Genomic DNA, 27,953 nt, shown 5'->3' on the forward strand with positions numbered 1-27,953 from the left:
TTTTCACTACCTATGTCAGATTTCTACCTAAAGAATACTAAAGAAAAATAATTTAATCTTTCTTTAGAAAGAAAACCCCCGCTACACACAGATTCCTAGATACTTATGTAAGAATATACATATGTATAAATAGTTATCTGTAAGTACATATGAAGTGCGTGTATTTATAAACTAAATATGTACAGATTTATGTTTCAATCGAATGCATAAATACTCTCTAGTTGTACCCACTTTCCATCAGTTGTGCATATACGTTCAGCATTCGAAGAGTACGTTCAGTGAAGTAGATTTTATTAACCAAGTCGATTTTATTTACATATAAACAAAGGAAAACAAAAGAAACGATAAAATAACAAAAAATTAAAAAAATAATAAACAATGTATAGCAACAAATTATTTGTTTTATTTGCTCTAACTGTGACCATTGTCAACGCAATGCCGAATGAGGTAAGATGTTTTTAAAATATTTTGGTGTTTTTGTACAACAACTGCGTAAATATAATATTTAGATAATTTCATATGTATGTTTTCATTTAAGGAACAATTAGTAGGCGGCATTCGTCCCGCAGATTTTACAAAAGCTGAAGAAGAACTCAATGCATCACTCAAAAAGTTAGCAGCTGGCGATGGTCCCAACTACACGTATGTACCTAAATATTTATTTTTTGAAAATATTCCATTCCCAATATATATGTATACTTATGTACTTCTCTCATTTCTACAGACTTGGTAAAATTTACTCTGCTGAGACTCAGGTTGTTGCTGGCACCATGACTAGAATTGTTGCGGATCTTATTGATGCTGATGGCAAGACCAAAAAGTGCAAAGTTTCCATCTGGAGTCGTTCTTGGTTGCCCAATGGTATTGAGGTCACTTTTGAGTGTGACGGTGAAGAAAAAATTGTTAGGAAGCACGATGCTTAGTGGGTAAATTGTGTTAAGCATTTTCTTATATTATTACAACAATCAAAATTAATAAACGGTTCGTTTTTATATAAACTGAAATAAACTGAGTCATAATGTATACTCGAAATTTAAATTACATTTTATTATTATTTAGTCATTGACAGGCAGGTCTTACAGTTACAATGACTTATTAAACGTTCATTGAACTTGTAATATTTCTTTATGTCTTATAAAGTACTTTGTTTAGCCACGTCCTATTATTAAAATGCATTAAGATTATTTTAAAATTATAAATATTTTATTTAAATTTATGAGATTTAACCCTCAGTTACTCGCAAATGATCTAGTTGATACGGCACAATTTTTTTTAATTGTAAATTTTTTTAAACACCAAATTTTATGCTATTTTTTGATAAAAATATATTTATACTGCAATTTTAATTTTATTATTCTTTTAAATACTTTGAATTTAGTATTGATTTTATGTTTTGGAAATAAAAAGTGAAGAGATTATTTTAAAACGAGCCTTTCTTTTACTGATATCAATTTCATACATTGCGACTAGTCTCGATTGAAAATGATTGCGACTAACGGAGGGCTAAAATGTTACATTGGTTAATGGATATATTTCAAATTAAAAATCAGCATTGAAATTTTCAATGCTGATTTTTAAAAATTATGTTCTAAATAACAGGTTAGAAAAAGATGTTGTTCTTTTATATAAAGTAGTAGATGCAGCAAAATGGTTGGTTACCTAGATTAAAGAAATCTTAATTTGTAGACCAGTGAATAATGTTGTTGCGCTTTTACCTTTTAAAAACGTTGGTTTATTTTTTTTCGTTTAAATGAAATTTACATAACTCCTGTTAAAATCGTCACTCTTTAAATACTAAGGTGCAAATCCCGATAATTACGTGGTTTTAGATATTTTGTAAGATTTTTGAAGTTGAAATTTCCTATGGTCTGGATTCAATCGAGGTTCAATAGGTCTCATGGTAGTAAACCTTTACTGGCACTAAATTGATGTTTTAAAAATACTAGGATGGTCGAAATCAATCACTTTTAAAACGCGTTTTACCACTTTTATGGAAAGAATTTTAAAACAATTTTTTATATTGTGCATATCTAGAGAACTATTTATAAAATAAATAAACTTTTTTTGGCCAGATGGGAAATGTCAAAAGTTGTTATAGTTAGAAAGATGAATTTCAAAAAGTTTTTCTTTTCCGCCGCAATTTTTAATATGTATGTATATCAAACGGTTAAAAAGATAATTCAATTTAAATTAAAAATATCCCATGTTCAATTTGTAAACATATTTCTAAGCTTCAGAGTCTATGCGGTACAGAGCTATCCGATATTGCTTTAATTTTCAGAATTATGTATTATATCAAGTATCACACTGATGCGACTTTCACTTCTTGAAATATTCTTAAAATATTTGTCTGGTAACATTCAAGATATTGATGTATCCCAAAACATTTAGAAAAAAATTATAATTTTTTTAGGCATCTGATATTACACACAGACTCACATACAATCTTATTTTGTGCGCAATGATATTTAAATAAACATGGTTATATATAGAAAAATTATTTGAAAACTGATTGATTTTCCGGTCTTGTTTATGAATCAGGCTCTAAATTTTGAATAGACAATCATTCAAAGGCAGGATAGTACTATAAATTCTATTTTATCCATAAATTAAAAATAAGTTTTATAACTGTTTTATAAATACATTTGAAGTAGTTTATGAAAGTCTTTTTAGTTTAGTTTGTTGTAGTCACTTTTAAAAATGAGCATTGTGTTTAACTACATTATTTACTTAAATTTTTGGAAAGTAGGTAGAATGGTTAAAATTCACAGGTATCTTAAATTGTTCACACTAAAAATCCTTTAAGATTTAAAACAATAATTTATTGGTTTAGGGAAAGAGTAGTTTCCAAATTTTTTTTGTTAGTGATTTGGCCAACTTATTATGTTTTTGAGACGCTGAGGTTATTTTCTTTTCCGAAAATTTTTTTTACAAATTTTTCATCGGGAGCACAGCTGGTTATAGAAAATATTATTCTTATAATATTTTTCTCGAAATTAAGAAAATCGAAGTAGTCCTGACTATATATAATAAACAAACGGTTGGAAGGTGGTTCTTTTTTAAAAGCTACAAGATTAGCATACTTAGATGGTACCTTAAGGGGTAACAGGTATTGAACTAGATCTAAATATTATTACAATCAAAACAACTTATAAATCGAATCCATCTGATATGAAAACAGTAGACATTGCATTACACATGTGCATATTTGTTCATTAAATACAAAAATTAAGATAATCCCTTAAATAAAAACAAAAGAATTCTTGTTTAGCCACCAAGAAATGTGTTTCAAATGTTATCATTTCAAATACAGAATTTTGTTTATAATTTTACAAAATGTCATTAAAACACTGATAACAAAATACATTCAACTCAATACAATACAATGCTTATTGTTCTGATTGGTCATAAATATTTATTTACTTTTTTTCTTCATAATTTAATCTTAAAAAAAACAATATTTAATTGTTTGCATGTTTGTGGCACTTTCCAAAGAAGTTTCTGCTAAAATAAATATTTACACACAACAAACGTATTTACATACGTAAAATCTTGTGTTAATGTTTGCTTAAACTATTACTTAAACTGTTCCGATTTCAAAAAACTTACACATATATAATCTCCTCATCGAACATTACAAAAAACCTCCTCGTGGCTATCAACTATCTCTATAGCTTAGGATATATTCGCATTTGAAAATTAAATTATCAACATTTTAACCCACCATACTCCAGTTTTTTGATAACAGCGGTTCCAAATATTTCCCGATTTGATCCTTTTTTCTTTTATTGGACTAACTACAAATGTATATGTCAAACGCAAAATGAACTATTTACAAATCGTGACTGACTCCAAAGTCATATGCATTTGAATTTAAAAATTAAGAGCGTATATGCATTTTCCAATTTTCAATACCGTTTTAAAAACGAAAAATTTCGAAATTTTTCTAAAAAAAAATATATATTTCTAAAATGACTGCGAAGATTAAAACCTTACTTAAAGGTAATTTTGTTGTGGTATTTCGGTTATTTCAGTTTGTTCAATAAACTAAACCGCGAATATATGTTGTGCAACCTCCTCCATTTTCGAAATAACGGTATATCTCGAAAATACGAGCTAACCTAAAAAAAATGGATAGCACCACTGAATTCAGCGTACCCGAATTAGCTTAACCCACTGGGTGTCCCGCTTGACAGTTTTTTCAACTAGCACAGTATAATTTTTACTTTGATTAGTTTTCACGATAAATTGTAAAAGAACTTTTTTCGTATTAGTTCGTTGTTTATTAGAAATAAGAGGATCTTTGGATAACTATTACCGAAGATATATTGAGAAAAAAAAATAAAGTCTAGTTAAAAGATTTCAAAATTGAAACTTGACCCGACAGACGTAGTCTTGTCCAAGTTAAAAAAATGCTTGTGTTCGATTTGTGAAAACCGGTTTGAAAAGGGTAAAAACAGTTAAAAAGGAATAAAACGTATTATTGAACGATAATTTTTATTCATTTATAGAATATAGAATAAAATATACATACATAGAAGCGCTACTGAGAGACAAAGAACCTAAGTTTTGCAACAACAGAATATAGTAATTCAATGTACATATTTTGAGTTTTTATATAAGTAATCGAATTTTGGTCTGAAAAATGAGTGATCACAGATCGAGGTCCTTTTCTTGATTCAACGCTTATTGACCAAGTTATTAGAGAATTTAGATATTTTGAGTTTTTATATAAAAAAAAATCGAATTTTGGTCAGAAATATGAGTGATCACAGATCGAGCTCTTTTTCTTGATTAAACGCTTATTGGCCAAGCTATTAGCGAATTTAGGTATTTTGAGTTTTTATATAAAAAATCGAATTTTGGTCAGAAATATGAGTGATCTCAGATCGAGGTCCTTTTCTTGATTCAACGCTTATTGGCCAAGCTATTAGCGAATTTAGATATTTTGAGTTTTTATATAAAAAATCGATTTTTGGTTAGAAATATGAGTGATCACAGATCCAGCTCTTTTTCTTGATTAATCTCTTATTGGCCAAGTTATTAGCGAATTCAGATATATCGAAAAAAATTGGCGTGGTAAATTTTTCTTGCAGTAAAAACTTAAATTGGATTACTATGATCATTTAAACAAAAAATTAGCCTAATCGATGTAGCCGTTTTCCGATTTTAGATAAATCGAAAAAAGTGGGCGTGGTCAATTTTCCATTCCGTAAAAACCTAAGTTGGGCTATGACCAACATTTAAACATTTGTCTAAATCGGTCCGGCCGTTCTCTACTGATGCAATTACCAACGAACGACATTTGATTTATATTTATATAGAAGATAGATAAGATATAACTTAGAAACATATTTATACATTATCTTCCAATCGGGCCAGTAGTTCAAATGTTACAGATTAATTACCACTTTTTTCGATCGACCTCACTGAACACTGTCATATACAGTCGGCCTTATCCATATACTCTTTTTATACCTACCACCAAAACGAAATATTCATCAAAACAAAAATATAGAAATTCTGGTCACTATAAAATTCTAAGACGATCTAGCTATGTCCGTCCGTCTGACAATCTGTTGAAGGTACAAAAGAGATTTCCTTAGCTTTGTTCATCAGAAATGTTTGGTATTGAAAACGGGCAAAATCGGTTAGTTAGAACCAGAGTTATGGACCACAATTAGAGACAACTCCCAAAAAACTGATATTTGGCAATTTTTTTTTGGAATTTTCTTTAAATATATTGCAGATAATACATTGAAATTATTTCTATTACAAAAGTACCAATTGAGTTGAATATGTTAAAAATCGCTTCATGATTTCTCCAAGCTCCCATATAAATATCTTCCCGCTCTATTACAAAAATAGGAAATAGAATTACGTAATTTGGTATTGAAAATGGACAAAATCTGATAAAAATAAAAACAAAAAGTACAAACATCGGTGTCAGTATTATAGTATTATGGTGGGTAGAATCGGCACAGCCCAATATAACGCTCTTACTTTTTTATTCTTAAATTATATAGAGGATAGAAGGAAGATATTTGGAAAATGTTTCTAATCATTTATAATTTTCAGAGTTGGCATAATCTTGGGTGGCTCCGAACAATTGGTGGCAGGTTCCTTAAAAACATTAGCTGCTGAATTATTTGATTACAACAACATAAAACACAACTGTGAAGTCGATAGATATATGGACCAGACCATGGTTAACGGACGGTACTGAGGTGACAATAAGATGTGAATGTATGAGCACTGTTTTCAAACACATAGACTTTTAATGGCAAATAAATTTGAACAAATAAACGAATATTTACTTAATTTTATTTCAATATTTCATAATAAACAACCTTTATTGTTTGTTGATTTTGTGGTTTTATTAATAAACTAATTAGCATAACGTGTGAAATTTATGGCACTTTTTACAATTAATTCCAAATATAAAAAAAATTCACTCTCATTGTATTCATGTAGCCACTATTAACTCTCTCGTTGTTCTCGTTCTATGGCGTAGAGTTTAGTTTTTAATTAGTCATGTGAAACTGAATTTTGTAGTGGCTATAATTTTTTAAAAAACTTTTCTTTGTTTTCTTCGTTTGCTTTTCGTATACCCTATAGTTGCAAGTATCATACTTAAATGATAATAATATGAGGGGAATAATTTGAAAATATTTGACAGACATTAATTTTTAAACTGTATCTTACTTTTATTTAAAATTGAAGAACTTGCAAAACTGGTTATTCTTTCAACTTTTGATATTATATTTTAAATGGCATTAAGGCCTCTTGTGTTAACAATATTTTATATTTTAGGGCAGAACCTAAAGTCTTCATGAACAACTATTAATCTCCTTCCGTTGAGTTGAATTCTATGGGTTTTTTACAATTCATATTTATGTACAATAAATTTTTTTCAACTGGAATATTTAATAGAACTCTAAATTTCCTCTCCAGTTGTTATTTCATGAAACTACAATAATTTCACTTTTAGTTCTGAAACTGTATTAGTGGTGTCAACATATTGTTTCCATTTTCCCTTTTATATTTTTGTTAAACATAATGTATTTATTAAAATTAAAATGTTTAATTATCTTTGTCACGTTCGGTATTATAGTTTCTCCTTTACCCAGCGCTGTAAGTTAAAGTTTGTGCTGCGGTTTTGCTGCTGTTAAAGTGTGTTTATTTTTGTTAATTGAAATTTATCTTGATTTTGTAATTTTTATAGAGTGCTTTGTGCATCGGTACATCACCGGCATCATGCTTAACTGAAGTGAGTAAATGAAATGCAAAGTTTTTGTTTAAATAAATTTTAATTTTTTTAAATAATGGTACATATTCATTAAAATAATTATAATATTTATGAATAAAATTAGAAACATACTAAATTTGTGGGTGTAATAACTATAATCAAATTTAGATAAATATGAGTAATTTAAGATTACATAGCACCAACAAAGTTGGAAATTCATCATTACAGAATTTTTTTTATATATTTGGTCAAAAGTTTTGTTGTTTCATTTCCTTAAAATAATAAATAACTAATTTAAACATTAGGGAATAATTTTTCTTGCTAATTCAGTTAACCCTTAAATACCTGAAATTGAAATACATATAATAATGCTAAAATAATTTTGATTCTAGTATATTTTTGGGCTGATAAGCACGAATTTGAAGTCTATTTGCCAAAAAAAAATGCTCATGGAAAGCACCAGGAGCAAAAAGAGAAAGACCGTCTATAGACGGCGTCAGTGGTTTAACGAAACAAAAAGTATAAAAGAGATGTTATATTTAATTTAAAAAATTATCAATTTTATTTAAAATAATTGCTTAAAAGAGGATAAAAAACCTAATTTTAATAGCCTATATGTTATATTAAGATTTGAAATGGTATTCTTTAAAGTAATTTTTTGATTTTCAAAAACATAAGTGGATGTTACACTTAGTTCAAAACTTATGTGTATCAGATTTTTTACAATATTTACTCGATTTTGTGGATGATTCTTGCTTGGCATTTATTTAGTTTAAACTTGAACTACTAGCTACTAGCAAAAAAATTCCCGAGTCAATAGAGCAAATTAAAACTACATTTTTTTAAATTTGAATTTTCACCAAAATCAGAAATATTTTTTTTGACTCTTTTCACTAAAATTCAGATTGAACCTTATTTCTGCCAAACTTATTTATTGAGCCCGTTCAAACTGGTGCCGGTTGATAGGTATTTTTATACTGAATAAAAATTCTTTAGTTGTTATAGTGAAAAAAATCCGAATTTACAATAAATTGCATTTTCTGAAGACCTTCTCTAGACGGTCTTAGGTGTTAAAGGGTTAATAATGAAAATACCATGTTTCAGCTTATTAGCACACGCTGGGTATCCGCTAGTATCCAATAAACTTGATCTTATAATATCTTTAAAATTCCATTTTAAATTTTTGGAATGTTTTTCCCAACAGTACTAACTAATTTGTATGAAAAGAAAATACATAAATTAGGGACATAAATTTCAAGATATCCTTCTGCAAGGAACCCTAATAATACTTATTATCCTATTTCTGATAAAAATGTTTTTTGAGTAAAACATTAGAATGAAAACTTTAATGGATTAATATAAATTATTGCAGTTATTTTAGTAACGGCAGCTTAGCGGTAACGGCAGTCAACCCTGAAAGTTATTAACAGTTTTAATTTAAATATTTTGAATGCATATGGGCAATTCAACTTTTTTTCAAGATGATTAGAATATGAGAAAACACCAAAATATTACTAATTGTAAGTATTTAGAGCTTATTACAACATTTTATTGGCATAATAATTAAACTATATTTAATTTTTTAATTTAATTGGCATGATTTAGGCTAAAATTGCGGTTAAAACAAAGTTCCGAATTAGCAATTAGTATGAAATGAATTTGACTCTGATTGTTTATTTGCTATTATAAAATTGTTTATTGAAACCGAATGTATATTTTCCATTAATTTTTTTAGTTTTTGTATACATATATTTACAGAATATATATATTGTTTTATTATTTTATTTATTATAAAATTATCCAAAAGATTGTTTTTATTTAAATATAACGGAGTGTAAAGAAAAATATTTCGTTTAGTGTAAGAAATTAAAAGAAACAATAACGCCTCTCACGATTCGAAAATTTTCGCATATTTCTACATGTACCTCAATATTTCGATATTGCTCGATATTTTGGTCAACAATGTTTCGAAAGAACTTTTTATTATTTTCAAATCATTTTTCAGATACTCTTATTTTTGTAAAATCTATTCCACTATGGAATTGCCCATATATATACAAAAATATGAACATTGAACCTATATAAAACCGAATGAAAATTTGTTTCGGGATTGGCATCCCCAATACCCACCAGAAATATTCATCACAGAACCACATAAGTCTTTATAAAATTCTAAGACGATCTATGTCCGTCCGGCATAGAAGGACTTAGGGGTGAAATTTTCTCCAAATATTCTTTTTTGATCAGAAATATTTAGTATTCATAATGGGCCAAGCAGAACAAGAAATATGGACCAAAATGTAAGACAAACATCAAAAAGTTGATTTTTTTCAAAACTTTTTTGCAATTTTATAAAAGAACAATTTGTGTAGAGAATTTCAAGAATCGTTTCATAATTTCTCTAGAACCCATACAAATATCTTCCCGGAATATGGCTCTATGATACATACATATGTAAATGTCCATACAAAATTTGGTAAATCTGATAAAAATAATTTGTTTTGCTATTGCTATTTAATAACACTGTACTACAGTGAAATTATAATTGAAATATTAGTAAATGAAATAGTGCTAGTTATTATGTAATGCAATGTAATTTTTAATCAACGTTGTTGATTTGGTGTCTGAAGGGAAGCTAACAAACTTGCATTTATTTAAGTATTTATATCTCTATAATTAACAGTTTAGTAAGATTAATTGTTGACTTTGTATTAATATAGTAAACAAATATATTTATGAGTTAAAAGGTAATATTCTAACACTGTAAGTATTTGAAATAGGAAATACTTGTTGTCTCTATTTCTGAATGTTTACATCACTAGAACTATGTAAGTAAATATTACAAAAAGACTTTATGTGAATCTCGATTTTCTTGGTTAAATCTATTATCTGTACAAAGATTGTTTTTGTTCTAACAGGGAGTTCTGTATCGAGGTCCAGGCTAAGTAATTGTCCTACTTCTACTGGTTTGGTCGATTTGGACGATTTTGTCAGATTTATCTCCATGTCTTTTCGATGACAATTGCGAAAGTTCCAATTAAAAAATCTTCAAAAATAAATATTAAAGAAAATACGGCCCTTTCAAAATTAAAGTTATATGGACAAATTAACTTGTACTTTTTTTACAACCAAGCGTGAACCGTAACTGAAGATCGGAATCCGAAGGGACATTAAAACTATGTCGTATTGCCTGTAATCTGGCAATAAAAACATATTTGTAACACTTCATTTGGTGTTACAATGCTTTATGCAAATTTAAATCAAATTATTTTAAATCACTTTTTACCCCATTCAAATAGTTTAGAGTGTTTTTAACAGGTTTACCATGCAAATGAAAATTGTAAATAATCAATAAATAAAACATAACATATTTACAGATTTATATTATTTTTTTAAATCGCTCAGCCTTAGTAGCCTCTTCTATATGTTTAATTAGCAGAGAGTAATGATGGGGTTTGAGGTACTTTTATGTGTTAAGTGACATAAAATCAGTACTATATATATTGGTACTGTATTTTAACATATTTTTTAAATGTAGATAAAAATACTTTAGAATACAATTTATAAGTAAAATTGTGCCGAGTCGTGAAATATTAGCCCATTGTGACAATATGACATGATAAGAGACCTTGTGAATTTACGAAGATAAAAAAAAATATTATGAAAATCATTTGACTTTTACACGATTCGTATAAAGTAGCTGATAACAGCTGTTTGTGTTTTTTGTTTGTTTTATTTACATACAAATGCAACAAATTGAACTAATATGACTTGCATGTTTTTTGATCAATTTCAAAAAATGAAGAGAGCCAAATTTTTATTCATATTTTCTCTCTATCCCATTTGTACTCTTCTACACACACATTTTGACAGATCATATTACCCCCAAACTTTATACGGATCGTGTAAAAGTCAAATGATTTTCCTAACATGTTTTTAATTTTATTTTCTCATTGTAAAGTCGTACGTAAAGTCTTATCGTCTAAAGGCACCTTTAGCAAACGTTTGGGTACAAAATATAAATAATCAAATATCATCTCTGCCAGAGCACGACAGAGAGGCAAAGAGAAATAGTGAGTTCAAATACGAGTGACTTAACAAACATTATAAAAAGTATGATTCACTATTGTAGCATTCGTCAGTTGTATTTTGTATTTGCTATAGTGAACATTAGTTTGGTGAAAGTCTACTTACAATGAAATACGTTTTAATTTTGTGTCTAATTTCTTTGGTCACTTTTGCCCATGGTGGATTCCCATGTGTTGGTTGTCCCACAGAAGTAAAGGGTAATGATCTTAAAAATTCCGAAGAAGTTCTTAGCAAATCCTTGTCTAAATTGGCAGCTGGAGATGGACCAGTCTACAAGTAATTATTAAAATTTGAAATATTTTTTCTTGCTGTAAACAACAACAACATGGCTAATTGCTGTTTTTTTTTGTTTGATTTAAGACTGGTTAAAATCAACTCAGCCACTAGACAAGTCGTTTCTGGTTCTAAAGACGTAATAAATGCTGATCTTATGGATAATGATGAGAAAATTAAAACTTGTGATATTGAGATTTGGTCTCAACCCTGGTTGAAAAATGGCATTGAAGTAACATTCAATTGTCCCGGTGAAGAGAAATTGGTTAAGAAACATAGTGCTTAAAGAAAAAGTGTATACATACTTTAATATTAGGAGCAACATACATATGTGACTTATTGCAATAAATATCTATAAATGAAATCATTGTGGTTTTGTTTAAATTATTGGAAATTAATATGTTTAAAGTGTTTTTTATTTAATTAATATAAATAAAATGTAGACTGTTATAAACTGATGTTATTATCTGTTGTATTCCAAATTACTGTTATCTTTTTAGATTGTTTTTTTTTTGTAATACGAGTATCAATGTGTAAAATAATATTAAAATTTCTGACATAATTGGGTTTCAAAGATAAATATAAATTGAATCTATGATTTTTACATTACTTTATTAATATTTAATGAAATGTGTATGAAGTTTAAACATATTTGTACATAGTATTGTACAGAAAGTTGATAAATTTAAGTACTTTGATTCTGGACCATAACTGTAAATTTTTTAACAAATAAATCGATCGTATAAAATTTTATTTATTTATGTACATAAATGATACCAAATCCAAAAAGGAAAAATTTAAAAAACCGCACTTGTTTGCAATAGAAATAAATGCATTCAATACGACTGGATTTATCTGGGGGCAATAGAAATAGCTTATAAATAAATGCCTCATGTCGAACAAAAACTGTGTCATTCTATTATTAGAATAAGGTATCAGAACAACCTGATGCACTTAGAGAAACAAGTAATGATTATTCATTAAACATTTCTTCAAGTGCAAAATCAAGCAACAAACGATCAAGCGAGACTGGATGATTTTACTTTAATACTTGAACATATTGATGTTTTGATTTAAAAAGATTTCTAATTTTGTGTCGTTTTATAGAAGGCAAGAGAGTATACATGAAAATGCATATTAGCATTGGTTAATAAACTTGAAATTAAAATTAAGCTTTGAATAGAAATGCATATTGTATAAAATCATACATTTTGGAAAAAAAATCTATTTATTAATTTCACAATTTAAATTTGAAAACAAATTTTGCAATTTTGTTTTACAACTGTTTTTTTAAGGGATTTACTTTTTTAACAAAATATAAATCACAATTTGGGTATTTTGATATATGTATGTACATATGTACGAGTTATTTTCGGTCTCTGATAATAAGACTTATATTTCTGGATTAACAGGTCATTGGAAGATCGGTAAGAAATCTATAAAAATAAGGAATCTGTTTTTCATCTTCATCTTCTTCTGAGGTATCAATAACTTAACAAAGTCCTTATCATATCCACAACAGGTTTCATTTCATTCATTTCACTAGCATATAGTCATGCTCTAGTACTGGAATATTGAGTTTGGTCTTGTCAAAACTTAATCATATCGAATATATTTGACTGCTGGCTTGTAGTGAGTTACTACTTAAAACAAACAAGCAAATATAGAGTTGGATTTTCGATCCCGAATAACCCGAGCACCCTCGTCGTTTGCACCAACCGCGTGTCTTTTAAATACTGGTGGAGTACCATTTGAAACTCAAATCGTGAACTGCTGGAGTACCATTTAAAACTCATATAGTTAATCTGGTGGAGTACCATTCAAAACTGAAAGCATCAACCATTATCACTCTTAATTTTAATAACAAGGTTTAAGCGTTGCAGCTTCCTATATGAAAATATAGGTCGACTAGGGACAAACCTTGCAATTTGAGAGTCTTGTGACTCAGCCAACTAACTTTAAATTACAAAAAAAAAAAAAAAATTAAAAAAATTGGTTTTTGTCTGTGCTAGTTAAATTAGAATTTATCTTTACATACATTAGAATGAGTTCGAAAGAATTAGCGGGAGATATGTTCTCAATCTAGAACGCCATCCGCTCCCGATTGCTTAGTATTGCATAGTATAGTTTTATACCCTTTTTATTTTCCGATCCTTCAAAGTCCATTTTGCATGCACGTAATGGAGCATCGTCGCAATTGGAATTGAGTTTTACTGTTCTAACGATACTACGATAGTGTATAATGAAATTAAGACACTTGTTGCCGGCATCCTCACAGTAAACCTCATTAATTTATGAACGTGTGGATCGCATAATACTGTTGTACTGTTGTCAATGTCACTTACAGTATAAGAAAATTAAAATTCAATAAACACAGCTTCCTCGGTCGAATTTTACTGAACTGATAAGGCATTTATGCTTATTTAAGTGATTTTCAGAAGTGGACTTTATATGGAGGCTATGGTCAAATATGGACAGAAAATCGTTTTGTGATTTCTTTTACATGGAACTTTTTTTCCTGAATTTTGTATGGATAGTGGTATTCTATAGGCATTTATGTACCATAGAGCCATATTCCGGGAAGAAATTTATATGGGGACTGAAAGAAGTCATGGACCGATTCTTGCCATTTTCAAAAGAGCCTGGTCTTTTATCATAGGAACAACATGGGCAAAATTGCATGGTAGAAAAACATTTTTGAAAAATACCAAAATATTTTTTGGATATTTTTTATCTCACATTTTGGTCCATTTCTCATCACCTAAGAATATTTGAGTAAATTTCATCCATTCCCCTAAGTCATTACATTTTGGTCCTATCGTATCTTCGTCTAAATCGGCTTAGAATTTTATAAGATCCCATAATATACATATATACTTTTTGGTCCTACGACCAATATTTCGATATGTTACAAACGGAATTACAAAATCAATATACCCTTCATCTTTTTGGTGATGGGTATAAAAATATTTGTCAATATTAGTCAAAATAATATGCTATTGTTGTCATCTAATAAATCCCCTAATGAGGCTGATCATTCAACCTATGTTGATTGGAGTACTCTAGAGGTAATTAAAATTTTATTATCAACATCTATTAATATTTTCCTATTAATTACAATCTGTATTTGAGTGCCATTTAACATACATTTCTTATCTGCAATTCATTATTTCTTTCATAAGAGAGAGTACAACTGAGTTCATGTTATGAAACTGCATGTGTTGTTTGGATTCAAAACTTTTTAATGAAAATCTAATAGGTTTCCCTACACAAAAAGTTCTTTAAATTATAATAACAGCGAGAGTTATAGTCTAGGAACTCATGTGTGCCAAAAATGAATACAAAGCATATTTCTTAAATCAGATTAAGGATTAGATAAAGCCTAGCTAACAGTTTTGCAAAGCTGGAAGCAATCATTTAACACATTCCTTTAAAGTAGCGTAAATACTCAAAACTTTTATACAATTTTATTAGCAACATCATTTAATTGTGTTATTGATTAAAATTATTGAGCATCATTTAATACAAATTACTGATAACGAAACTTATCTGTACTAAATATATTTGTTATTGTCTGTCATAGAGAGAAACTGAGACAGATCTCATGCCAAAGAACAGCATGTGTTGTGCATAAAAATAAGAAATTTTGTATGCAATTCTTATCAGTCGGCATTTGAAATTCAAAACGAAAATATCATTCATCCTGGTCTTTGTTCGCTAAGATAATGAAAATCGTTTTAATTTTGTGTTTAACCACGCTAGCTGTGGTAAGTGCCCGTCCCGGTTGTCCCGGTTGTGTTACACGTCTAACGGGCAATAAACTGAAGGATGCTGAGGGTACACTGAACTTTTCCCTAGGTAAATTGGCCGCCGAAGAAGGTCCATACTATAGGTAATCAAATGAATGAGAATTGTTTATTTTCGAATTAAAAGTTGTTCATAAATTTTGTGTTTAAATTTAGTTTTTGATTCATAATTAAAACTAATTTTACTATAATATTATGTATTATAGATTTGAACTAATAAATATAAATGTGTATATTGACGCCTCTTAACTGGCAACATTTCTCAACATGAGATAATAATGTTAAAAGGTTTCTTTTCATACTGATAATCAGGGAAACCAAAATATGCAAATGCATGTTTTTTCTGGTGAGTCTAATGAGCACATGGATAAGATATTTACACGTTTCAGAACTATTTAAGAATTTTGGCATCGATTTGTTAGTGCATATTTTTGCATATTTTACCCTTAAATACATATTTTTGCATATATTTGTTTTAAGAGCATATTTATGTCATATTTTGCGTTTTTAGAGCATATTTTACTGTTTAACAGCATATTTTGAGTTTATCAAAAACAAATTTTGTCTTACTATTGTGTTACAGGTTTTTACTTCTTTTGTTTAAAATTCAAAATTGAAAAATAGATGGCTTTTCACCAAAAAAAAATTTAAAAACAGAAATTTTTTTTTTTAAATTTAAAATAACAATTCGGAAATTTTTTTTATCCAAAACTAAAAAAAAAAATTTTTTTTTCCAAAAAATTAAAAAACTGAAAAAAAAATTTTGTTCACCTAAAAATATTTAAATTTTTTATTTTGAAGTATAATTAGGTGAAGGGTATATAAGATTCGGCACAGCCGAATATAGCTATCTTACTTGTTTTAATATAAAATAAGCACTATTTTAATAATAGCTCCATCTAAATATCAAATTTTAGTTCTAATTCAAACTTAACCGTTCCAAGTGTTAAAGAAATATTGTCTTTTAAATTTGCTCCTGTAACATCAGTTGATATCGAAAGAACATTTTCTATGTATAAAAATGTTTTCAGATCCAATAGACAACGATTTTATTTGAAAATTTAAGTAAATTTTTTTTGGTTAAAAATTATGTAAAAGTTTGTTTTTTTAAGAGCATATTTTTTAAATTTTAAGAGCATATTTTAAAGTTTTTACTGCATATTTAAAGCGCCTAAAACGCTTTTTTTAGAGCATATTTCCGGTTTCCCTGCTGATAATGTTTGGCTTATTATCTCATGTTACACTTTTAAACAAATAAATTTAAACGTTTCTTTTAAAAATATGATTGAATAAATAAAGCATTAATTATGACATATAATTTAATTACTACATTTTTGTTGTTGTTTATTAAAGACTAGTTAAAGTCAATACAGCCACCACACAAGTTGTAGCTGGTATCAAACACGTTATAAATGCCGACTTGATTGACAACAAACAGCAGTCGAAAACTTGTAGAATAACAATCTGGTCCCAGCCCTGGATGCCCAATGGCACCGAAGTAAATTTTGAATGTCCTGGCGAAGAAAAGATCACTAGGCGACATGGTTCATAATTTTCCATTTAATAAGGAAGCTGAAATGCAAGAAATTATGTAAATTTTAGTTGTTCTAAAAATAAAGACTGAATGTTGTTTAAAACAGAAATAATCTACATATGCATTATCAATAAAATATTTAGAAATATTTATACTCGATGAAATTCATTGCTTCCAACGTGTGGTGTAGGTACTACGGAGGATGATAGTTTTAAATGTTTTAGGGGACAGTGCCTAATTTTAAGTGAATTTCCTCGATTATAAAAATTCGATTTATTGCTAACCTGTATATTAGGTATATAACTAATTTTGGCGAAATTTTTGGCATACCACCAATTGATGGCCAATGTTGTATAAATAATGAAAATCATTTTTTTAGGTCATTTGGAATCAAAAACATCACGCACCAACACCAATTTCTAAAATAAACCAAATTTTTTTTCTCTGAAAAATTATACAAATAATTTCATATTTTTTTTGCAAGTGTGAGGGATACTTCCCTATTTAAAAATTATATTTTGAAGTATGTCCGCAGTTATTATTGAAGTATAATATATTGTTTTTCAAAATAATTGAAAATCTTGAATGAAAAACTTTATTGCGTTTGTTGCGTGAACTTTTTTAACAACCGCGAAGAAATAATACCGTGGTTTTTCATATTTTTAATGCTCTATTCGACTATGCTATGCCAATTTGCATATTTCCAAAAAATATGTCAAAAGTTATATCCCTACTGTATATAGCTTATAGTACGTATTAAACCTTCCAACCAACAAAAATATGTATATTATGTAGGCATTATAATTTCAGTCAAAAAACTGAATTTTTTATCGGGGAATATGTTGAAAGGAAGGGCCATTCTAGTCTGTTCATGGATTGTTTTGCCTAGAAGCACGACGCAAGGAAGAGTTATATGTATTTCCAATTTTGTGAAGTGTTATCGTGAATATAATACATTTCAAGCTCAGTAGAATGGCCACCAAGATATGCTGATGACGTTGTGTTCATTATTAAAGGTTAATTACATTAAACTATAAGTGATCTCATGGAGTAGCCATTAGCTTAACTCTATCGTGGACCAAGCCTGCAGGTTAACCCGGCAATGACCGAATTGCTACTTTTTACTAGAACATAGCAAATCCCCGAATTAGGCTAAGACCGATTGGCGCAATTTTGGACTCTAAGCTCTCGAGTAAACGTAAAGACCCCTGTACACTAAAACAGAACTGTTCATTCTCAACAAGGTACAGACAGTAGCCTGTTTTCTAAACACTGTCTTCACATCTACTTCTACTGCTCAGACCAATTTGGAGACGTTTACATTAAGTGAATATTAGTTAAGGCGGTTCCAATACTCAAAGATCACGGCACCATGCTACAAAAAGTTGTCAGCGGACAGCCAGCATTATATAGTATAGGCGCCGAATTTAATAAGAACCTTTGGATTAGATTAACGAAAACAGATAACTGAGCCATAATCTCTGTCCTTCGGAGTAGGCTCAAGGATTTGCTCTGCTGAATTTTACCTTAGGCTTTATCTCAGATTAATCAATATCAACACCTTGTCTTTCAAGAGGATGTTTATGTCATCAATAAAGAGGTGAGAAGTATGTCTGTGGACTGCCTTATGTTAATCAATGTTCTCAACTCCAACTTAATAAGTTCGAAATGTTTTCTGAATTGCATTTATTATCTGGCCCTGGTAAAGTTAGTATGATTCAAATTCATATTTTCATTTCCCTTGATTGCGGTATCGAATATGATTGATGAATGCGCTTTAAAAGAGATGGAACTCAAGAGTTCTACGATTACCACTTGTACAATACCAAGAAATTATCCAAGGTCCAAGACACTCTTGGGTTACAAACTCGACAAGAATTCGAACAGCTGCAGTTACATATATCCATAGCTGTTACTTGTGAATAAAATACAAAATATAAATATTTTTTATATTATTTTAGTTTTTGTTTCCAATTACAAATATTTATTTTCCAAATTATTTATTAGTTAAATATAGTATTTGTCTAATTTATTAATAATATTTACAATTAAATTTATGCATATTTATATCTTTTAAAACCAAATAAATTATAAATAAAATCATTTTATAGTAGTTTAATTAAATTATATTGATATTTTTTTAGAAAATAGTAAAATTTTATATATTCAAATAAAACAAAGTTGAATAAAATTTAAATTTATTTCATTTAGATACAAATAAAATCAACTAATTTCTTTGGAATATTTATTCAAACAAAACACAAAAAAATAAAATTATTCAAACAAAAAATGATTGAATAGAAATAATTCTAATAAAACTTTAGAAATATTTTTATTTCTCACAAATTTGAAACAAATAAATTAATTTTTCCAAAAATTACTGAATAGAAATAATTCTAATAAATGTTAAAGGATATTTTTATTTCACAATAATACTGATGTAAAATGTCTTCTGATTGCATTCTGAGTTGAAAAAGTTATTTTCGAAACGAATTACAAATTTTTTTCAGATTTAACTTGTTTTTTCTTAGTTTGGGAATGGAAAAATTCCGGGAAATTGGAACCCTAGTTTTTTTTTATTATTATTATTTATTTTCAACAACCTAGCCTATTGGCCATAATCGGTTATAAATTTCTACTTAAAAAAATCATTGATTATCTCTAGAATATGGACACAGATTAATGGTTTCAATTGGAGGTTTATTATTAATTTCAATTGTGAAGAACAAAATTCATGAATTATTTTTAAAAACTGCTTTTAAAGTAACTAGTTGTTCAAAATGATCGTCTTACATGGCATTCCTCCTAGGGCTATTTAATAACCCTGCAAGCGAAATTAGACGTTCAAAATATCGTTGAATTATTTTTGAGCATTGCTTTTGTTTATTTATAGCAAACTAAGGATCTTTTTCATAATCCTCGGAAGAAAAATCTTTATCGTCCGAGCTCATTTTCACAAACAAAAATATTTTTTTATAAAATTTTTAAAAAATTTGTTGTTAAAATATTTGACTTTATTTTCACAAATAAAATTATTCAAAGAAAATTTCTATGAATAAAAAAGTATTCCAACATTTTTGGTTGATTATTTAAATATTTTTCTTTTTTTGGAGAAATAAATTTATTCAAAGAAAATTGCTTTGAATAAAATCTATCAACAAATTTTCGAATAAGTAAAATAATATTTTATTCATATCTAGTTGAATAAACTAAATTAATATTTAATTTTTACTATAAAAATACAATTTGAAAATAATTATATGATATCATATTGATTAGAATATTTTAAAATCTATTCATTACATAACAAATAAAATACAACTTATTGTTACTAAAATACTAATAATATTATTATAATTTTATAAATTTTTATTCAAAACTTTTAAGTATAATTAATTTAATATCGTATTCTAATGAAATCAAATAATATTTAATGATTTATATTCTAAATAGATATATTTTAATTAGTATCCTATTTTGAATAATATAGAATGATTTCAATATAAATTTATTTTTTCATATATAACTAAAATTCAAAAATAATTAAGTTTTTGGAAATATTTTGAATAAAAATATTCACAATTTACAGCTATGCATATATCGCACTCGTTCAACAATACTATATTAACTCAAAATTTTTAAAAATTCACTTTTTGCAAGAAATCAACTAACAACATCAATATCTATCTACTGTAAAAATTTCAACGTATTCCGATTAATCTTTCATCTTGAAAACCACATTTGAGACCATTTTCGTGATAATTAGTGACTACCTTGTATCAACAAAAAAGTATTATTTTGAGTTAATACAAAAATTTAAATAGAAATACATCGTATATTTTCATAAAAAAATGAATTATTTTGAATTTGATTATTAAAAATAATCAAATTGTTTTATTTAAATTTGGTTGTATTTTGAGTTGATACTGTTTTGTTGATAAAATAATACAAAAAAAAAAATATCGAGAAGGTGCAGAAAAATGGTAGTAACTCAAAAAATAGATTTATTTTGCTATAATTGCAAAAATTTTAAAGAAAAACAATGTAAATATATTTTCAAAAGGAAGATATAAATAGTTTTAGTGAAAGATATTTAGAAAGACTTAGTTATCATTCAAATTTGTTGGCTATCACACTTTTAGACGATAGTGATGAGATACGAAGGCTTAAGAGATACCATGTTCTTGATCTACCTTTTAGAAGTTAGTTAATTAATATATTAATCATGTATTTTTTTCTTCTTTTATTAAGCTCACTGGAGCTTAATAAATAAGTTATTGTTATTTATTTATTATAAGTTTTGCTTAATATTTCTTGTAAAATAGATTGCAAATAAATGAATTTAATTTAATGAAAAAAAAAAATATATTTTCAAATGTAATTTGCTTACTATGATGTATTCGGATTTTCTTAAAATGTAATCACAAACAGTTTTTTGCCTCTACTGAACATTTTAAAATTTTGAGTTAATACAGTATTGTTGAACGAGTGCGATATCAGAATGTAGGAACTATTGCAGAAGTTGCCTAGACAAATTAGAGAATCGAAGAAATGAATGGGTATAAAGCCTTTTACGTGAGTGCCACGCTATATAGGTTCGCATGCTTATATAGATATCTTTGTTTCTTTCTTTATATTATTTAAAAATTCCAAATATTGAAAAACAATTATCTAAGGCTCCGGCGGTGAATGGGTTAAAGTTACACAATTTTTGATAACATCTTCAAAATCTAAATATTAGGGTATCCAATCTATTCGATTTTTTGTTTGTTCGGATTAAAACAATTTCTAAGACATACATTTTTAAAACTACTATCAACCGGCTATAGGACTGTCTCATTGTAGCTTGGTATCCGTAATCTTAATCCAAATTAGCTAACAATAGAACACAAATTCTAAATAAATAGAACAAGTTTGAATATTCAAATAAAAGATTTTAACTTGTTCTATTTATTTAGAATTTGTGTTCTATTGTTAGCTAATTTGGATTAAGATTACGGATACCAAGCTACAATGCGACAGTCCTATAGCCTCATAGTAGTTTTAAAAATGTATGTCTTAGAAATATGTACATATTAATGAAAAGAGTTCCTTTTCAATGCAATCTAAGTTGTCTAATCTACTGTTATCTTATTTATGTCGTTTTTAAATTGTCTTGAAAAATTCAATAATTTCATACTGGCTACCCTTAGTTATTGTGTAGGCTATAAATACAGTCGTTTATTTAAAGCCGGTTTATATATTAAAAGATTAACTAAATAATAATTAAAATGTTAAAACTGGATCTATAATGTTTTTATATTAGCTAAAAAGTATATGATGTTCCATCAACACATCTACGCTATTACAACTAAATTTAATTTTGAAAATTATAAAATTTACTGAATATGACAAGTATAGTTGCATCTAATATCCCTAACATCTTAATAAAGTTGCGATAAAACCTACTTTTAAGTTAATTTTTACGCATTTAAATGATTAATGTGGCATAAAATTCGAAAAAGAAAACAACAAAAAGGTTAATAATTAAAAATAAATTTAAAAAAATAAAAACAACCGCATCACTCTGTGTGTGATGCCATAAAAACAAGTGACTGACTATAAAATGCAACCAGTGGCACAACTTTAAGCAGTCTCGTCTAACATTTAAAGAAGAATAGAACAAAACAACAAATATTTCAGAAAAAAAATGAATAAATTCTTAATTTGTTTATTCTTAGCGATGGTTGGTGGGATCTCCAGCACCACTGCCCGACCAGCAGATGAGGTAGGAAATTTTTTGTAAATATATAAGTACATAAATATGTATATTTTTGTAATAAACAATCTATTTTAGAAAGCTGTCGAAATCGGCCCCCTTAAAGTACGCGGTGGTATACGCAAATTAGATGTTGCTGCCAGCAACGATGCTGAAAAAGCTTTGCAACTTTCTTTAGAAAAATTAGCAGCTGGTGATGGACCCCATTTAAGGTAAGTTGTTAGAGAACTTGTTTAATTAAATGATGATTTTGTTTTGATTTTGATGATTATTTTAATTATTTAATAGATTGGAGAAAATTCATTCAGCTACAACACAAATTGTTTCTGGCTCCAAGTATCGTATCAATGCTGATTTCATTGACAGCGATGAAAAAACGAAAAACTGTGATGTAACTATCTGGTCTCAGCCCTGGCTAGAAAACGGCATCGAAGTGACTTTCGAGTGTAAAGGTGAAGAAAAATTGGTGAAAAAACACAGTCCTTAAATTAAGATTCAATGCGATATTTATTATTTGAAATAAAATTGTTTTTATTGCTAAATAATTCCTTAACTTATTTTAATTTAATGAAAAGGGTTGAAGCGTTTTATTGCGGGAAAAAGTTATCTCCATTTTTAAATTTATGAGTTTTTGCTTTATATTTTGATGTCAAGAAAATTTATGAAAATAATTATGCCAGCAGTCTTAGAGGAAGGCATAGGGAGGTAACCGTGCTTTGAATCGAGTTTCTGATTTATGTGTATAGTTCAATGTTACTAAAGGTAGGGTCACACATGGCAAATATTTGCTCAAAAAAGCGTAACCACTTTTTTTTAGCACAAATTTGTTTAAAGTGTTTGATCTTACAAGTGTTTTATAAGATCAAACAGCATCAAATAAAATAAAACTAATTTTTTTGTTTTGAATCAACCTATGTAAGTAAAATAAGTTTTTGAAATAAATAAAAGAATTAAAATGTATTTTATTTAGTGGTTACGTCTTATTCGTCAAAATATTTGTCATGTGTAACCTTACCTTAAGTAGTAAGAAATTTATTTGTATGCATTTATTATCTTGAAAGTTTTAGCTTATTTTGTTGATTTCCAAATATAAATACACAAGTATTTCATTTCTTTTTTCATTGTAGTTGTCTGAGGAGGAAGCTAATGAAACGTTAAAATATGTGATAAGTAAATATGAAGAAGTTGAAATGAAAATTATTGGCGAACCCGTATCGTAAGTACACAGTATTGATTTTTAATAAATTTTGTATTTAGTTTACTGTTTTTTGATTAGTAATTTAACACCTAGAGCGGAATAAAAAACGCACATATAGCCAGCGAAAAATTTACCACATCAACAGTGAATCAATCCGGTATGTTCACGAATCGTACACGAACGGTGTTAATTTGACAACGAAGAAATGACACCATACCGTTGCCGATTTGACACCATCTGTTGTCGATTTTGCATCATATTGTTGACGATTTGACACCATTGGTTTTTGTTTAAGTCAGACCATCAGGAAATCTTTTCACATATGCTTTAGGATTGCTAAAGATATCATACAAATAAAAAGTTAAAGAGAAATTTGAATTAAAAACTAACTAATGAAATATATATATTATCATATATGAACTATTTAAAATTAAGACAGTTACCGTATCTACCATAACACAGGTTAACAGAAAAAAGGCTTGAATAATCACTATATACATAGATTTGATACATTATGGCTACCAAAGTACAAAAATGGTAAAATTTTTCAATTCTATGGAGATATTTTTTTTATAAAAATTTTTTAAATAAAATTATAAATTTTGTTAGACGTTTCTGCACATAATTAATGAAAGGGTTAGTCCAATATTATTAAAATAAACTTAGAAAAATTTAAATTTACATAACCTTTAATCCGTTTATATATGGGCATTTCCATTATGGCGTTGTACGAAAACTGTTGAAATAATGAAAAAGTCAAATTTGTAAGAAGTTCTTTTTTTACCAGAAGTACGGTTCGACTTGCATTACAAAATTGCATAACTCTGCGAATTGGACAAGACTTTTTGTATAAAACGTTTTGTAGTAGGATTTGGAATAATATAAATTTATTTTTCAAATTATAAAATTTAAAAATCTTTTCTAGTTATTTATTTGTTAGCCTTAGTATCTGACGTGACGTTTTGTTACTTGAATTTCCATTTCATATATTTATTGGTTATGAAATAAGTAAAAGAAAACAAGTAAGAAAGTATGGTCGGTTAAGCATGACCATATAATACCCTGCACCAGTGTTGCCCTTTTTGACGCTTTTCGGGTATTTTATGACGCTTTTTTGGTCTCGTTACCCTTTTATTTTTTCCAAATATCCTTTTTTAAAAAAGGGTATTTTTTGACGCTTTTTCCATATTTTGTGGCGCTTTTGGTGCTTTTTGTTAAAACCATGTGATTTTGTAACAAAGCAAATTTATAAAAAATCTGGGGGCTAATTATCGCAGTCGAACACGATCGAATACTTATTCGAACGTGCGTTTTTTAATTTTTGGTATTCTCTTATTTGATGTCGTATAAAATGTATAGAAAATTATAATGATTGCGTTTGAAATTTATTTCGATTACGAGTGGGTATTTCATTAAAATCGTTTTGTGGCCCGTTGATGATTATTAAAAAGATGTTTTTGAAAATGAAATAGTTTTTCTATAAAAAGTTATCCTTATTTTGTTTTTTTATTGAATTGTTATTTTATTTAAAGGTTTTGTTAAAATAAAATAAATAATTTAATTAAGAATTTAAACCTGCTTTTTATATTTAAGTTTTTTGCTTTTTATCCTTGTTGTCAGTGCCAATTTTTACCCGTTTTGAATGTGTTATTTACAAGCGAAAAAATAAATTTTAAAATTTTTTGTTAAAATTTTACTTATTTTCTCTTGGCGCTTTTTGCTCTTTTTTCGTAATTTTTTTACCCTTTTTTAGTTTACACTTGACTCTTTTCTTCATTTATAAAATGGCAACACTGCCCCACACTGCGAAACATTTTTTTTTTATTTTCGTAAATGATTCTTGGAAGTTGGCATTATATGGGAGCTGTTATCAATTATGGACCGAACGCCATGAAATTTAGTTGCGTAATTTATGTCTATATAAAACATATTTGTGTTGAATTTTATGTAAATACCAACATTTTTAAGAGATTTATGCTCTTTAAAATGATTTTCGGAAGCGGACCTTATATGGGAGCTATGACTAATTATGTACCGTTCATCATAAAATTAGGTGCCATGATATTACCGTATATATAAAACTTATTTGGAGCGAAATTTGATTTGAATTGATTAACTTTTAATTGTTCGGTCTGGCTGGACTTTTCGGTGGAAATGCCCATATTGCGTTTTAATCGGCTCAGTAGTTTCGGAGTTATAATAACAAATTGAAGCAAAAACAAATAAGAAAGTATGGTCGGTCAAGCCCGACTCTATAATACCCTACACCAAATAAATGAGCAAAAACATTTTTCTTTTTAAATTTTATCAATAAATTGGGCCTTATATGTGAGCTATGACCAATTATGGACCGATCACCATGAAATTAGGTCGTGTGATTTGTATGTTAGAAGTTTTTATTTCGCCATACAATATTGTAGCACAGTAGGCTAGACCCTGAATTGATCTTAACACTTGGAAATATCTTACAAGCACAAAAATCACATTATCCAATTTGGAAGCAAGCAGTTCAAAGTTTATCCTGGGTCTCACTATCCATATTATGTACAACCTAAGCACGAATTTATTTATATTTGGCACTTAGGTGTTATATATTTATTTCACCAAATTGAAAGATTTGTCTAATTAATGCTACATTTAACAATAACATTATAAAATTTAAATTCTTCACAATTCTTAAAAAATTATACGAAATATTCACTATTATATGATCAACATTATTTAAATAACCATCTGAAACAAATACAATCAAATTCTATTATTTTCCTTAAGGATAGTCAATCATGTACATTCAAACATTCACTCAAATACACATACATACATATATTTGCATTCATTATCTTTTTCAATTCGTATCCCTATTCAAGCATCTACGGTTTGCGTTTGTCATACGGCGATGCTGAGGAAGAGTTGAATATTCATTTCAAATACATTGACAACACACAACACGACATCATACAGAATTGTGTTTTTGCTTTGTATCATCGTCAAAATGAATGTGAATTGATTAAAACTATTTGCAATACATTTCTGCCGATTACACCGCGTCCTCTGTTACAACGCAAAGATTTGCGTATTTGTGATGATGGCAGTGATGTGCAACTGCTTGAAAAGGAAGATTTTGATGGGGAGGAAACAACAATGGTGACAACAACAGATACCGAACAGGTTGCCTCCAATGCTGACAATGATGCAGAGGATTCTGATGATGACGATGATGGTGCGAACGAACAACAGCGACAGTCGGCCCAGCAACGCAGCACTGAGGTGGCAAATGAATGAAATGAATACCAGATGACGGTTAAAGAGAAATTTTTCGTGCACAGGATACTTTGTTGAAGAGTATGGTAGTGATAGTGATGATGTTGATGCTTTAGTTATACGGAAACAAGTTTTCTATAGTACATATTTTAGATTTTTAGTGAAAGCCATATTGTATTCTTTTATTTATATATTTACTCATAAAATATACAATACACATGTAAATGTATTTTTAATAAATGTAGAATTTTAGTAAAAAGTTTTTTATTTAGATGTGTTTGTGTGTTTTGATATTTTTCTTCTTCAATTTAAATATATTTTTATAGAAGATGTGTTGTTCCCAAGCAGATATTGTAATATGAAGAGTCCTTTTAACTTTAAGCCGACATTGGTTTCGTTTGACATATTTAATTTGTACCGAACATTTGTTTACGGAAAAATGTTCTATGCGTTTATTCTACGGATACAACTGTATTTTTTTTGGCGAAAGAGCAGAGAAAATGATCTGTACTGTACTTAGATTTCATGCTAATTCTCTTTAGAGGAACCAGTGCGATATGTAATCAATTTTCAACATTAAATATTCGGATTTATATAAAACATTAGTCCTAACCCTTGAGCTCTTTACATATTTTTAATTTTGTCTGATTTGAGCAATAAGATCATAAGTTTTTAATGAACTGGAAAAAAAAGTACCAATAAAATACTGTTTCAAATAACGTATGGTGAATAAAATACGAACAATTATGCAATTGACAAAAAAAAAACACATTAAAAAAAACACA

At 28.1% G+C, this 27,953-nt stretch overlaps 4 protein-coding genes across 4 annotated transcripts; all 4 read left to right on the forward strand.

The window, feature by feature from the left end:
- Positions 1 to 296: 296 nt before the first annotated feature.
- LOC135955485 (sarcocystatin-A-like) lies at positions 297 to 1,038 on the forward strand. Its single transcript, XM_065505838.1, has 3 exons — positions 297 to 447; positions 539 to 642; positions 725 to 1,038. Exons 1-3 carry the CDS (start codon positions 379 to 381, stop codon positions 921 to 923), a joined length of 372 nt encoding a protein of 123 aa, XP_065361910.1. The 5' UTR covers positions 297 to 378; the 3' UTR covers positions 924 to 1,038.
- A 5,975-nt stretch (positions 1,039 to 7,013) lies between these two features.
- LOC135952104 (uncharacterized) lies at positions 7,014 to 27,189 on the forward strand. The gene is made up of 4 exons (XM_065501905.1): positions 7,014 to 7,134; positions 7,226 to 7,270; positions 23,837 to 23,925; positions 26,775 to 27,189. The coding sequence occupies exons 1-4, from the start codon at positions 7,060 to 7,062 to the stop codon at positions 27,187 to 27,189; spliced, it is 624 nt and encodes a 207-aa protein (XP_065357977.1). The 5' UTR covers positions 7,014 to 7,059.
- On the forward strand, positions 11,374 to 17,063 carry LOC135948906 (uncharacterized). The gene is made up of 4 exons (XM_065498358.1): positions 11,374 to 11,614; positions 11,699 to 11,894; positions 15,289 to 15,503; positions 16,771 to 17,063. The coding sequence occupies exons 1-4, from the start codon at positions 11,445 to 11,447 to the stop codon at positions 16,967 to 16,969; spliced, it is 780 nt and encodes a 259-aa protein (XP_065354430.1). The 5' UTR covers positions 11,374 to 11,444; the 3' UTR covers positions 16,970 to 17,063.
- On the forward strand, positions 22,566 to 23,254 carry LOC135963598 (sarcocystatin-A-like). Its single transcript, XM_065515521.1, has 3 exons — positions 22,566 to 22,718; positions 22,788 to 22,921; positions 22,998 to 23,254. Exons 1-3 carry the CDS (start codon positions 22,641 to 22,643, stop codon positions 23,194 to 23,196), a joined length of 411 nt encoding a protein of 136 aa, XP_065371593.1. The 5' UTR covers positions 22,566 to 22,640; the 3' UTR covers positions 23,197 to 23,254.
- Positions 27,190 to 27,953: the final 764 nt, after the last annotated feature.

Source organism: Calliphora vicina, chromosome 1, assembly GCF_958450345.1.
Source record: "Calliphora vicina chromosome 1, idCalVici1.1, whole genome shotgun sequence".
Taxonomy (NCBI): domain Eukaryota; kingdom Metazoa; phylum Arthropoda; class Insecta; order Diptera; family Calliphoridae; genus Calliphora; species Calliphora vicina.

What these genes read in the sequence shown, in the direction of transcription:
- LOC135955485 (XM_065505838.1), top strand. Translation starts at nt 379, where the DNA reads ATGTATAGCAACAAATTATTTGTTTTATTTGCTCTAACTGTGACCATT. An exon ending in TCAACGCAATGCCGAATGAG is followed by an intron (nt 448 to 538) that starts GTAAGATGTTTT and finishes TTTTCATTTAAG; the next exon opens with GAACAATTAGTAGGCGGCAT. An exon ending in GGCGATGGTCCCAACTACAC is followed by an intron (nt 643 to 724) that starts GTATGTACCTAA and finishes TCATTTCTACAG; the next exon opens with ACTTGGTAAAATTTACTCTG.
- LOC135952104 (XM_065501905.1), top strand. Translation starts at nt 7,060, where the DNA reads ATGTATTTATTAAAATTAAAATGTTTAATTATCTTTGTCACGTTCGGT. An exon ending in TTTCTCCTTTACCCAGCGCT is followed by an intron (nt 7,135 to 7,225) that starts GTAAGTTAAAGT and finishes TAATTTTTATAG; the next exon opens with AGTGCTTTGTGCATCGGTAC. An exon ending in ATTATTGGCGAACCCGTATC is followed by an intron (nt 23,926 to 26,774) that starts GTAAGTACACAG and finishes TCCCTATTCAAG; the next exon opens with CATCTACGGTTTGCGTTTGT.
- LOC135948906 (XM_065498358.1), top strand. Translation starts at nt 11,445, where the DNA reads ATGAAATACGTTTTAATTTTGTGTCTAATTTCTTTGGTCACTTTTGCC. An exon ending in GGAGATGGACCAGTCTACAA is followed by an intron (nt 11,615 to 11,698) that starts GTAATTATTAAA and finishes GTTTGATTTAAG; the next exon opens with ACTGGTTAAAATCAACTCAG. An exon ending in TGGTTAAGAAACATAGTGCT is followed by an intron (nt 11,895 to 15,288) that starts TAAAGAAAAAGT and finishes GTCGGCATTTGA; the next exon opens with AATTCAAAACGAAAATATCA.
- LOC135963598 (XM_065515521.1), top strand. Translation starts at nt 22,641, where the DNA reads ATGAATAAATTCTTAATTTGTTTATTCTTAGCGATGGTTGGTGGGATC. An exon ending in CTGCCCGACCAGCAGATGAG is followed by an intron (nt 22,719 to 22,787) that starts GTAGGAAATTTT and finishes AATCTATTTTAG; the next exon opens with AAAGCTGTCGAAATCGGCCC. An exon ending in GGTGATGGACCCCATTTAAG is followed by an intron (nt 22,922 to 22,997) that starts GTAAGTTGTTAG and finishes ATTATTTAATAG; the next exon opens with ATTGGAGAAAATTCATTCAG.